We start from the raw sequence: 13,658 nt of genomic DNA, 5'->3' as shown, positions 1-13,658 counted from the left end.
TGACACTTGGCACAGTGCCTAGCACACAGGGGGCACGCAATAATTTTTACTGTGCACATGGTGAGATGCTAGTGCTTAAGAGGGATAAAGAGAAGAGGCAGCCTTACCCCTCTGGGGCATGTCATCATATAGGGGTTCAGGACTTACACCGATAAGGAGCAACTATCAATATAAGAGAGTATAGTTACGCAAACTGAATTCTATACGAAAAAATCCCATGGGATTTTTCAGAGGAAGGAGAAAGAAAACAAGCCCAGTATTTTTTTCGAGGGACTACTAGGCAGCAGGGGCCCTGGTGGCACAGTGGTTAAGCACTTGGCTGCTAAACAAAAGGTCAGCAGTTCAAATCCACCAGCCTCTCCTTGGAAACCCTATGGGGCAGTTCTACTCTGTCCTATAGGGTCGCTCTGAGTTGGAATTGACTCAGTGGCGACAGGTTTTTTTTTTTTTTTTTAACTAGGCAGCAGGCACCGAGAGAAATGGGGTCATTTAATCCTCACAGGGGAAGAAAAATGAGGCTCAGAGCGGTTATGTAACTTGCCCAAGGTCACACAGCTAGAGAAGTGCCTGAACCCAGATTCTATTTGACCCTAGAACTTACCCTTTTGATATGTTGGGTTAGTGACATGAACTGTGGGGATCAGCGAAGGCTCCAGAGAGGAGGAGGGACTTGAACTGTCTACTATGATAATAATATTCCATGTAGGAGATGGATTGAGGTGCCACTCTAGCAAATGAGGTTGTGTCAATCAAAAAATGTAAGTGAGAAGGAGAGATAATTTTATGTTTTTGTTCTATCTTGTTTAAAGATTTTTTAGTACTTTGGAAAGTCAGGATTGGAGAAGAAAAAATACCCTTAACAAGTAATACTACTTTGCATAATATGAAGTCATAAGACCGGCATAGTTGCCCACAAACGATCAATCATTTGCTCAAAAACGTACTTCTCAATGCCTCTTGGTAATAAAGGAGGCTGACAAGAGCTTTGCACAATAATGCACCCAGAGTCTGATGAACAGCCCCTTTTTGCTGAACTGAAATGGTTGACCTTTTCTTTAACTTAAAATTAAAAAAGCGCAAGTAGGTAGAAAGTACAAAGTGAGAACAATTTTAGTTAAAATGCGATTAGTTAATTGGTTTTTCTAATCTGTCACCTCCCAAAAGTTCACAGTATAGCCTAATTCTGATTTTAATTTTAAATGGAGACCTTAATATAGCTAACTGAAAATTACAGAGTAGCTTAAAACCCCATTTTCCCTAATCTTTTTTCCCCCTACTTCATACCTGTGAATACTATGGAATTGGGTCTTAGAAGAAAATGAAAATCTCGCAATACTTTTTTCTGTCTTTTTCCATTTTTTTCTAGGATCTTCCCCACCCCATCTTTTTAGGGTGCAGAAATGCAGAGAAGGATGTGGAAAGTGGTACATAACCGTTGGCTCCCCCCTAGTTCTTGATTATAATCCCATCTGTTTCCCAGCATTAGGGCCCTTATGTGCCTTATAAGGCGTTTCCATAAATAAGAGTGATAATACATATGACCACATTTAGAATAGGGCCTTTTGTAGAATACAAAACCTGTTGCCGTCAAGTCGATTCCAACTCATAGCGACCCTATGGGACAGACCAGAACTGTTCCACAGAGTTTCCAAAGCTGTAATCCTTATGGAAGCAGACTTCCACGTCTTTCTCCAGTGGAGCAGCTGATGGGTTTGAACCGCCAACCTTTTGGTTAGCAGCTGAGTGCTTAACCACTGCACAACCAGGGCTCCTTTTATAGAATATAGGCTGAGCAAATGGTAACTGAGTCTAACTGAATGAATAGAACCTATAAATGCTTTTAGAATAAAAAGTAATGAAGAACAACACAGCTTACTTTTATATAAAGGCTAAGTCTTTTCTTTTTTCCCAAAAAAGATACTGTGCAGGAGGATAAATAACAAAGACAGAAGAAGTGCTACATGCATAGGATGACGGGATCTTGTACCTTGTTGATGATGTGTATCACTCCATTTGTGGCTGTGTTGTCACCATCGATGATGGAAGCTCCTTCAATTGTGATATTCTGTAAACGCAAACCACAGTGAGAAAGTGAGTTGCTTAGGAGTACCTCTAGAGATTAAAATTATTTCTGGGTTTTTCCACTTTTTGAGCAGCAGTAATTTTCACACTTTTTGGACCATGACACTCAGTAAGAAATATCTTTAAGTTGTGACCCATTACACATCCCTCCCCCCCGACAGTAGCTGGAATGACATAGTCCTTTTCCCTCCTGTATGAGTGGCACTTTGATCATTTTGATTCTATTTCACCCCATTCTATTTCATTAAAAAATGAAAACTTGACCCCACAGTTTGAAAAACACTGTAGACCATAACTGACTTCCTTGGTTGGAATTCAGACATTAAAAAAATTATTTTTTAATTAAATGAGTAGAGCTAAGTAAAAATCAGCCTAACTATCCACTCACCAACCAACCAAGACAGCAACTGGGATCCACCTTCTATGGTGCCTCTTCTCCCACCATTACGTTTTAGCTGAAATTCCTATGGGGACCCTGGGGTGGAGAAGGGGACTTCCTCATTCTGAGCAGTTCACAAGTCCACTTTGCACATCTCTTGTGGTTCAAGGGAGACATTTATATCAGACAAAGGAATTAACTCATTAAATATGTGTCTTTGATGGTTAGCTTCTCCAGGTCAGGGGCCTTCATTGACTTATCTTTGAATCTATAGAGCCTGGGATACGCTTGCCCAGAGTGGGTGTGCAGTTAATGCTTGCTGAGAGAACCAATGATTTAACACACTGATGCAGAATGACCGCTGTGTCTGACATATGTTAATGTACTGGAATTATTGTAATAAGATGTAAAAATCCAAGGGCCCAGATAGAACCGTTTTCTGCTCCATAAAAGAAATTATCTGATGAACCACATATATTTAGGTAATACTAGGCATAGACTTGGGGGCTCCTGGGTAGTGCATATGGTTAACATGCTCGACGGCTAACTGAAAGGTTGGAGGTTCAAGTCCACCCAGAGGTACCTTGGAAGAAAGGCTGGCCATCTACTTCTGAAAGATCAGCCATTGAAAACCCTGTGGAGCACAGTTCTCTTCTGACACACATGGGGTCGCCATGAGTTGGGATTGACATCACAGCAACTGGTAGTGATAGGTATAGACCCTCTTCACAGTGCTCACACTGATGAGCAGGAAGATAGAAAGGCTTTAGAGCACTGATTCTCAAACACTTTTGAAATATGGCTCACGGTCTATTGATGTAGCAATTCTCCAGAAGAACCTCCATTTTTATCGTGTCTGATTCATAAAAAGAGTGTTAGTGCTATGTGCGGGAGGACTTCCTGGTGGAGATAGAATCCGAGTCCTTGACACACTGAAATAGCACCAGAACATCGCTCTGCCAGGGCTCAGCACTTCCCTGTGTACTGCCCCATCTCCAGCAACTCCATCAGTGCCTGGCACATAGGAGGTGCTCAATAAATACTTGTTGGCTGACTGATCCTAACTTAATATAACATTTTAGTTATCTATAATGATTTAATTAGTAGGTTGCTAGTAACCAATAAAAGTTGTGAAATTACACATCCTTCACTCAGAAAAATGGAAAGCTTTGCCTTTCTGGATCAGTCTTTGGTCCGTCAGGAGGAGCCTGGTAGCAGAGGGTCGCATTTTATAGGGTCACTGCTAGAGAGGCATGTGTGTGTGTGTATCAATATACATAAATAATTATTGAAGTTGGGTGATGCCTACATGAAGGTTTATTTTACTATTTGTTTCTGTTTTTGCTCATATTTGAAGATTTCCATGACACAAAAATTTTAGAAGTACAAGATGAACATATGTGACATGTTCCAACTAAGCAGACCAATTACAGAGCTCTCTTACCCCATCCACTTTCCCCAGGTGGAGAAAGTTGCCCTGCAAAGATGTTGCCAGCATGTCAGACGACGACAGAGTCTGCAGATCTGCCACCCCGTACGTGCCCAGGAGCGTATGGTATCTAAAACAACAGTCCATAAGGGCTATAATTAAATATCAATGCAAGAGGTAGTATAATTGAGGACCACAGAGCATAGGCTTTGGAGCCAGAATTCCAGGTTCAAATTCTGACCCTGCAATGATCAGCCATGACACCTTGGGGGTAGTTACCTAACCACCCTGTGCCTTAGTTTTCACATCTGTAAAATGGAAATTATAATACTCATGGGGTTGTGTTGAGAATTCGCTGAGTTATATGTGCAGCACTTAGAATGGTGCTTGCCACAGAGTTGGCCGACAATAATTGTTAACTGGTCTTATGTAGGGTCACTATGGGTTGGAATCGACTCGACGGTAATGGGGTTTGGTTTAATAAGTATTCCTATCCTGGCGAGAGAGCAGAGGAGGGTCCTAGAGCATGCTCATTTCCATGGATTTGAAAGACCATGTGGCTTCCCTACACTGAACTTCCAAGGTATGTTCACACTGGTGACAGTAAGAGATTATGAAGAATAAAATACATGATACCTACTTTATTAGGGCTGGAACATTGCTCTTTGACAACCAAAAGGTTTTGTCATCTTGGTCCATGTCCTCAATAGCTTGTTGTGAAGGCACGAGGACAGTAAGGTTTGAGGCGGCCGACAGCATGGGTCGTAGAGAAGCGTCCTGAATCACAGAAGGAAAAGAGTAGCCTGATTCATTTTAGGGACAAACATGGCTGACTTCGTGCTTGGCAGAGATGACAATTTCCCATGTGATGTAATTTCAGGGATATTGGGAAGGTCCTAGAGACACCCTCACTGCCCCACCCACTGGCTGATGTCTTATATTCCTTTCTGAGACTCATTATTTTTATTTAAATATGAGAGTCTTGTCAAAATGCAAATTTTTCTGATTAGGTTCCATTTTGAGTCATTATCAGTCATTTACACTTTAGTCTAAATGAGTAGCCAGAGAATAGTCTTGGTAAAATTGTGTGTGTGTGTGCGTGTGTGTGTGTGCAGAGAACCTTGAGAATTCTTGGACACTTTTGGAATAAGGATGATGGGGAGATTGCAGGAACACTTTCAGCATGGGAGAGAGACTGGAGGCCTAAAACTGAACTTTACCTAGTTTTCAGTTTTGCCTAGAGGCCGTTCTGGGTAGATGCGGTGGCATGCTGATAAATGTTTAACAACTGGCTCTCGGGGGCGGGGGGTAGACCCTGGTTTGTAGTATTTGATAATTTCTGTAGTGTAAACACTATTTATCAAATACTGATTTCAAGTTACCAAAATCATGGCACTCAAAGTGGAGCTGGGATAAGATGTGTACAATCAGCTCTTGTGAGCTAGTACAAGCTGGCTCCAGCACACCACTGGGCAAGCTTATGCATGTGCGGTGAGACCAAGCATGATCAGGTTACATGGAAATCAGCATGCTCAAGAGAAGTCTCAGTCCCATCTCTTGCCTGTGGTGGGGTCAGAGAGGCCCCAGATAGAAGCAACTGGGAGATGTCCTAGAGTGGTTGTTGACCAAATATGATCTATCTCGTCATGTGCCTATTTAAAAGTGACAAACCATTTGTTGTGATGGCTGGCTGAACCAGCCATCTTGATCCATTTGGCCAGAGAGGGCAGAGATTCAAACCACTGGGCAGGGTGGCATTGGATTATTTGTTATAATTCTTTCCAGGGATGAGGGATATGCTTTCCAGGGCATGTTGGGCTGAGAGCTAAGCACATATGAAGTACCCCAGATTGCACATGTAAATCTCAAAACTAACTTGGTAAATTGCAATGATGAATTACATTAACTTTTTTAAAAGACCTCTGTAATGATTAAAGCTGAACATATATATTTGAATTGGTTGAAAAGTGGATGACCCTAGCTTACCCTAGACTGAAATTTTCAGCTGTGGTTGTCTGTTAGAATTACCTGGAAAGCTTTTAAAATATACTGATGCCCAGGCCAAACCTCTGGCTAATTAAATCGGAGTCTCTGGGGGTGTGGGCCTAGGCATGGGTATTTACAATTGTGTTCCGTGTGATTTTTAAGTGCAGTCAGAATTGAGAGTCACTGCTTTAGACAATCCCTCTCCGTCCTTCACACCAGTTGCATTTTCAATTTTCTATTACATACATTCCAAATTTCTAAAATTATATACATTCCCAATTGTAAATTCCAACACATGTACTCACAGTTATCCACTGGTTAAATATAGCTGCTTCCAAGAGAAACGACAATTCCTTATTCATATCATGCAAGGGAGGGAGGGAGAGATGAGAAAGAACACAAAAGAGGGGACAATGAGAAACACAATCACAGTGCATTTCTGGGTAGTCTGCACTTAGCCTTCCCAGGGCTGGGTTCCTTTCCCCCACCAGCCTCGCTGATGCTGAGACGGATGGGTGCCCAGCTAGATGAATTCCCACATTGCCAGAGTCGTGCATTTCTTTCAAGCTTAGGTGGCTTGACGATCCTCTATCTTTGAGGTAAAGAAGTAATTCCAGAAACGTCAAACAAAGCAGCAACTTGAAGTTCTCCCAAGCAAAACTTCAGCTTTAAGAACGTGGCCACCCAGCCCGTATCCTTTCTGTGGTCTATTTAATGCCACATTTTTTGCATTTTTGTGCTTTCTTGTTGGTAATTTCACTGTTTTAAATGCCCCCCAAGCATAGTGCTGAAGTGCTTGCTGTCTGGTGTTCCTAAGCACAAGAAGGCTGGTGATGTGCCTTATGGAGAAAATGCATGTGTTAGATAACGTTCATTCAGGCATGTGAGTTCAATGTTCAATGTTAATGAATCAACAATATATATTAAATAAGGTGTCTTTTAATGGGAATACATATAAAACAAGATTATGTATTGATCATTTGATGACTATGTCATGACCAGAGGCTTGCAGGAACCTAACTCTATGTTTTCCCTGGAGCCACGGTTTAGTATTTGCTACATCAGAGTTCACAATGACTTTATAGAGCATAACTACCACAAATAATGAGGGTTGACTGTACTTCATTCCTCAATTCAACAAGTATTTAGAAACACTCTATTAGGTACTGGGAGTGAAACAGGAAACAAGATAAAGATCTGCCTTCAAGGAACTTACAGTCCAGTGGTGGAGGAGAGAGATAAATGTACAAGCAATGATGATTTGGTATGACGTGTTCTATATTGATAGAATACACTGGTGGTCAAGTGCTTGGGTCTGCACTTAGACAGCTATGGGCTGGATTCCTCACTCTGGAGCTGAGCAGCCTTAGGCAAGTTTGCTTAGCCCCTCAGTTTCTTCATCTATAAATTGGGCATAATAATAGCATCAACCTCAGAGGGTTGTTGTGAAGTTTAAATGGGGGTGTTGCTGTATGTGAAGGACTTAGTAAGATGCCTGGTACATGGAAAGCCTTTACAGACACACACACACACACACACGCGCACGCATACACCAGGTAAAGGTAAGCACAGGGTGTTTTGGTTGCCCATAGGAGGCACACAATCCAAACAGGAGCACCTGGAGAGTTCAGCAGAGGCCAGTTAGCTACTCATTCAGGAAAATTGAGAATGGAAAGAGGTAGAATGGCAAGAATGGGAAGTCAAGAGTAAATGAACTTCTTGGCACATAGTATGTGCTCAGTAAGAGCTAGCCCTTCCCCTCCAGCCTGCAGAGAATTTGTGAGCCACAGAACATGTATGCCATCTATGAGAAGCTTCATATAAAATCTCCTGGAGCAAATGATTTGTAGAGCACTTTAAAGCCAACTTGGTTTGAATTGTTCTGGACTGAATTGTGTCCCCCCAAAAATTTGTGCTAGAATACTAATCTCTATACCTGTGGATGTAACCCAATTTGGGAATAAGGTTTTCTTTGTTAATGTTAATGGAGCCACGTCAGAGTTCAGTGTGTCCTAAACACAATCACATCTGAGATATAAAAAGAGCAGATGAGACACAGAAGGACATGCAAGCAGGGGACGCTAGACGCCATGTAAAGATCACCAAGGAATCGATGAACACTGCAGCTACAGAAGCTGAAAGAGACAAGGATCTTCCCCTAGAGCCGACAGAGAGCAAGGAAGAGCCTTCCCCTAGAGCTGGTGCCCTGAGTCCGGACTTCTAGTCTCCTGAATGGTTAGAAAATAAATTTCTGTTCTTTAAAGCCACTCACTTGTAGGATTCTGATTACAGCAGCACTAGGAAACTAGACCCTAAGAGTCCTTTTTTTTCTTGTTTGGTTTGTTTTTTAAGGGCTTTGTCTTTGTTATTCTGTACTTCAGTTTGTCTTAGATGACTTACCACGGCTGCATTCCCATAGCACAGAAGGCCATTTCCTTCATAGCCCTCTCGACAAACACAGCTCCAGACACCGGAAGAAGTAAACTGACAAGATGCCTGATAAAATGAAGACAGAAGAAATGGTTTGCTTTCCTAGCTAAAGAGTTAGACATGAATTGCATCCGTGAGACAAGAGACTCCATCTAAGGCAAGAATTACAAATTTGGGGCTGAACGATGGTGGGAAAGACCCGCAGGCCCCTCAGTGCTGCAATGCGGAGCACCTGTCTGCGTGTTTAGGGTGGCACTTATTTAATCACAATTAGATTCTTTCTTTTTATCCCCTGCCAGATTTTGCAAACAAAAATACAGGACATCTAGTGAAATTTGGATTTCAGATAAATGATGATTAATTTTTTATATAAGTACGTGCCATGCAATATTTAGGACATACTTGTGCTGAAAAAATTACTCATTGTTCTGAAATTCAAATTCAATCTTGGGAATTCTTTATTTTGTCTGGCAATCATTATGTTGGTTCTTCTAAGCTTTGGAATGGGATAAAACTTACAATAAACATTTACATTCTGTTTAGTGACTCCCTTAGGGAGTAATAGAGATTTTGCTCATTATTAAGCCCAGAAAAGAAATAACCTAACTTTCTTTATTTCTTAAACCATTTTTTTTTTCCAGTAAGGGGAAAAACTGAAGTAACTCACCAGCGGGTGACATTTCCCGGTTTGTTCCAAGCATGAAGTTATTGGTTCACAGTCAATTCCGTTGCCTCGAAATCCTTTCTTGCACTCACAGTCATTCTATAATTTCAAGAAGGGAATAAATAAAAAGGGATCTTTGAAAACAAGTGCCTTCCATGCCTTGCTCTCATGAGCACTGAAAAATGAACTTCCGGTGGCCCCAGGTGCCCCGCCCTCGGCGAGAACAGTGTTAATGCCTGTTGTTCGTTAACTTAAGATTTCGGGGCTGTTGTTCTCCACATTCCACATTACATTTTCTAGTCTCATATTTCCTTGATACTTGGTACTATCTGTAAGCCATCGAGTCGATTCCGACTCACAGCAACCCTATGAATCGCAATTGACTTGACGACAATGGGTTTTGGTTTTGGTACTATCTTTAAAAGTCGATAAATATCATTTCCTATGTATGCTTTATAAGGGAAATGTGTATATCTTATACACAAGACAGCACATATGGAAGCACCTGTATGCAATTTATAAATATATATATGTAGCTAGGAGTGTGTGCTTGACAATGTTGACTGATAGGGATGCAGGATCATAAAAGTTTGGAGGACTCTGCTTTAGGGAAGTGTGGGAGAAGAAGGAGAAGAGCTTCCTCTGTGCCCCCAGAGAACCCCCCAAATGCCACAATCATTCTACCTGACACATTGCCTTAAATTTATCCTTTACTTCTCTGTCTTCCCCATGGGCCTGTGAGCTCTTGAAGGCAAGTGACTGTGTCTCATTTTTGCATTTTCAGTGTCTCACCTGGTGCTGTTTGTTGAATGAATGGGATGGAAGACAGATGGAAGGAGAAGCATCTTCATTTGTTCAAGATCTATGTGGGTTTAAAATGTTGACTTTGTACATTGACTTTAGCGTTGGCTACTCCCAAAAGCTCAAGACTGACTCTGAGCTGAAGGGAGAGGAAAACCAGGATCCTGAGATCTTTGCCATTTTGGGGAAGAAAAGAATGTCCTTTTTTTTGAGCAACTGGAATGCTTTATTAAAAACAAAGATGGTGAGACAGCTAATAGTTTTACAGTAATTTTATCATTTAGAAAAATATTTTACAGTTTATAATGTACCTTCATATCTATCATCATCCCTTGATGCTCCCATCAGCTCTTGTACCCCAACCAAATATACTGCCATAGAGTTGATTCCGACTCACAGTGACCCTACAGGACAGAGTAGAACTGCCCCATAGGGTTTCCAAGGGTGTCAGTCTTTACAGAAGCAATCTGTCATGTATTTCTCTCACAGAGCAGCTGGTGGGTTTGAACTGCTAACCTTTCGGTTAGCAGCTGAGTGCTTAACCACTGTGCCACCAGGGCTCCTTCAGCTCTTGTACACATTTATAGAAACTGAGGCTCATGGAAGTTACATGACTCTGACCTCTAAGATCTGACTCTAAGGTCACACAGTCTGTAGGTGGTAGAGTAGGCCTTATAACAAAGGGTGTTTAATCTTCTCCACTTGGTATTGGGGTAACACCTTCCTGCACCACCAGCCCTGACAACCTCCTCGCATATCAGCCCAAACATGGTTTGTATTTTTAAAGAAACTTTCGTGGTAATTAAGGTTTATGTCTGTTTGGAATGTATGAAAAGTTTTTAAGCCAACTAATAACAATGGAAGGAAATTCTATATCTGGTCTATTTTTTATGCAATACATAGTACAGCCTTCAATATGGATTACACCTCAACATAAAGAAAACAAAAGTCCTCACAACTGGACCAATAAGCAACATCATGATAAATGGAGAAAAGATTGAAGTTGTTAAGGATTTCATTTTACTTGGATCCACAATCAGTGCCCATGGAAGCAGCAGGCAAGAAATCAAATGACACATTGCATTGGGCAAATCTGCTGCAAAAGATCTCTTTAAAGTATTAAGAAGCAAAGATGTCACTTTAAGGACTAAGGTAGGCCTGACCCAAGCCATGGTGTTTTCAATCGCCTCTTATGCATGCCAAAGCTGTGCAATGCAGAAGGAAGACCAAAGAAGAACTGATGCATTTGAACTATGGTGTTGGCGAAGAATATTGACTATACCATGGACTGCTAGTAGAACAAACAAATCTATCTTGGAAGAAGTACAGACAGAATGCTCCTTAGAAGCAAGGATGGCAAGACTATGTCTCACATATTTTGGACATGTTATCAGGAGGGACTAGTCCCTGGAGTAGGACATCATGCTCAATGTCGTGGTTTGAATTGTGTCCCCCCAAAAATGTGTGTCAATTTGGCTGGTCCGTGATTCCCAGAACTGTGTGGTTGGCCTCCATTTTGTGATTGTAATTTTATGTTAAAGAGGATTAGGGTGGGATTGCAACACCACCCTTACCCAGGTCACATCTCTGATGCAATGTAAAGGGAGTTTCCCTAGGGTGTGGCCTGCACCACCTTTTACCTTACAAGAGATAAAAGGAAAGGGAAGCAAGCAGAGAATTGGGGACCTCATACCACCAAGAAAACAGTGCCAGGAGCAGAGCGTGTCCTTTGGACCCGGGATCCCTGCGCGGTGGAACACGGATGAGAAGAAGGCCGACAAGGAAAGCAAGGCTTCCCCTGGAGCTGATGCCCTGAATTTGGACCTTTAGCCTACTTTACTGTGAGGAAATAAACTTCGCTTTGTTAAAGCCATCTACTTGTGGTATTTCTGTTGGAGCAGCAGTAGGTGCCTAAGAGACTGAGTAAAGTAGAGGGTCAGTGAAAGAGAGAAAGACCCTCGACATGATGGATTGACACAGTAGCTGTGGGCTCAAGCATAACAACAATTGTCAGGATGGCATAGGACTGGGTCACCATGAGTTGGAACTGACTCGACAGCACCTAACAACAACATAACACTATAAAAACACACTCGCCTTTCTCCATCTCCCCCATCAAGAGGTATTTCAAATTTGTCTGCAGAAAGAAATATAGATCAGAAAGAAGAATAGATACTAAGAATTTTATTTTTCTTTCTCAAATATAATCTGGCAACTTGGGTGAGTCAAAAACTACTGCCATCATTTGCCAGGTGCTCTGCGAAACATAAGACTGCAGTGAACTCCTTCTTGATTAGACCTCCTGGGGCCACATTTTAGAGCTAACTTACTCCAGGCCCACCAGCAGGCTGGGTTGTCAGAGAAACCGGAAGGATAAACAGGAAAAGAGCATCCACATGCTATGAAACAACAAAACCATGGGCCCTCCTTTCTATAGATTTTGCAGCATTTGTCACGTTGCATTATGCATAAGTTTACTTGTCTGTCTGCCTGTACAAGACTGCATTTCTCCAGGGCTGGCAGAGGGCTCTGGCCATGGTTAGCTCTTATCTCCATCATCAAGCCCAGTCACTGAATCAGAATCAGCAGGTAAAAAGTGTTGGATGAATGAATGAATGAGCATCTATTTTGTCTGCCTGGCATCTTTTCTCTCTCTTCTGGAATTGCACCTCCATTTGGCTTTGGGGGCACTACCACACTCTCTCTTCTAGTCCACATGATGGAGTAGGGTTGATTCCTCCACCCCAGTGTAGGGCACAGGGCCTAGGCCTGAGCTTTTTATTGCATTCCACGTCCGTGACCACAGAGCCTGTTTTGGGAATGGATACAGACTTAGTTTGAGCCAATGAAAGAGAATGAATCCTGTGTCTTTTGTGGAAGTTACCAGAAAATTTTTTCTATTCTGCTTAACTGAGTGTTGTGATGATATAAGCCTGAAGCTGCTGGAGAACACCCCTCACTGCAGGAGCCTGAGAAGAAATAGATCCTTATGCTACTTCTGGAGCCCTGGATCATGCTGTATCTGAAGCCAGATTTTATATTTATGTGAACCAACAGTTCCCTGTCTTTTTAAGCCAGTTTTAATTGGGTTTTCTTTTATAACCAAGAGATTTCTCCCTGATTCAGATTCCCTCCATCCCTACCCCATCACCAGCTGTTTCTCCCTGAGAAACACCACCTGTAGCCTACTAAAACAGTTAACATCCAGTTGTACAGAAACATACAGTACTTAAAAGTTGAGATCCTTGCCTGGGCATGATGCTTCAATCTCCCAACAATTTTCAGGAGTGGGAGGTAGGCTGGGGTGATACCGTACCACGACCTTGGCCAGGCAGCCCCATTTTCTTTAACTCTTCTTCCTTGTTGTGTGTTTCCTATCCTTGAACCACCTATGGGGATCTCCTTGGAAAGATTTTCAAACAGGTAGCAAACTACTACTGGGAGTTCTGAGCCCCTGAGAGTTTCCAATACTGTGGCCATCTGAGGCTGGCCATCCATTTATATCTGCCCCAGTGTCCATCCTGTGCTGGCCCCACAGGAAAGATGCTCCATCACTCGTTCCTCCAAGAGTGGGTGAAGGAATGGATGTGCACGTTATCTGATGCCGCATAGTGAAGTCCTAGAGACTTCAGTCTTTGACAGCTTTAAAACAGGCCAGATATCCATTTGTGTCAAATAATTCTTCCCTGCAGGAAAGGGAAGGCATTAGGTAGGCCCTTCTAATCGCTGTGACTCTCTGATTATTAATACATGCACAGAAATAAGAGATCTAAGAACCTTCAAACTTGGGATGGAAGCCTGGGAAGTATTGTGGTGAGCAAGATTAGGCCTTATCCCGAATAGTGATTATCATTATAGGGATAACCCATTGCTGTCAAGTCGATTCT

The 13,658-nt window shown here is 42.1% G+C and overlaps 1 protein-coding gene across 1 annotated transcript in view; it reads right to left on the bottom strand.

Moving 5' to 3' along the window:
- Positions 1 to 13,658, bottom strand: part of STAB2 (stabilin 2) — a 212,782-nt gene that overhangs the window by 88,532 nt on the left and 110,592 nt on the right. Inside the window, exons 21-26 of the mRNA XM_012554793.1 lie at positions 8,974 to 9,069; positions 8,277 to 8,372; positions 6,182 to 6,229; positions 4,531 to 4,667; positions 3,906 to 4,020; positions 1,988 to 2,065 (exon numbers count right to left, since the gene is read on the bottom strand). Coding sequence (XP_012410247.1) covers positions 1,988 to 2,065; positions 3,906 to 4,020; positions 4,531 to 4,667; positions 6,182 to 6,229; positions 8,277 to 8,372; positions 8,974 to 9,069 — 570 coding nt within the window. The remainder of the gene's footprint in view (positions 1 to 1,987; positions 2,066 to 3,905; positions 4,021 to 4,530; positions 4,668 to 6,181; positions 6,230 to 8,276; positions 8,373 to 8,973; positions 9,070 to 13,658) is intronic.

The sequence above is a fragment of the Trichechus manatus genome, unplaced genomic scaffold (assembly GCF_000243295.1).
Source record: "Trichechus manatus latirostris isolate Lorelei unplaced genomic scaffold, TriManLat1.0 scaffold00027, whole genome shotgun sequence".
NCBI classification, from domain to species: Eukaryota; Metazoa; Chordata; class Mammalia; order Sirenia; family Trichechidae; genus Trichechus; species Trichechus manatus.
The sequence above is the reverse complement of the archived record's forward strand: the minus strand, read 5'-3'. Positions and strand labels throughout refer to the sequence as shown.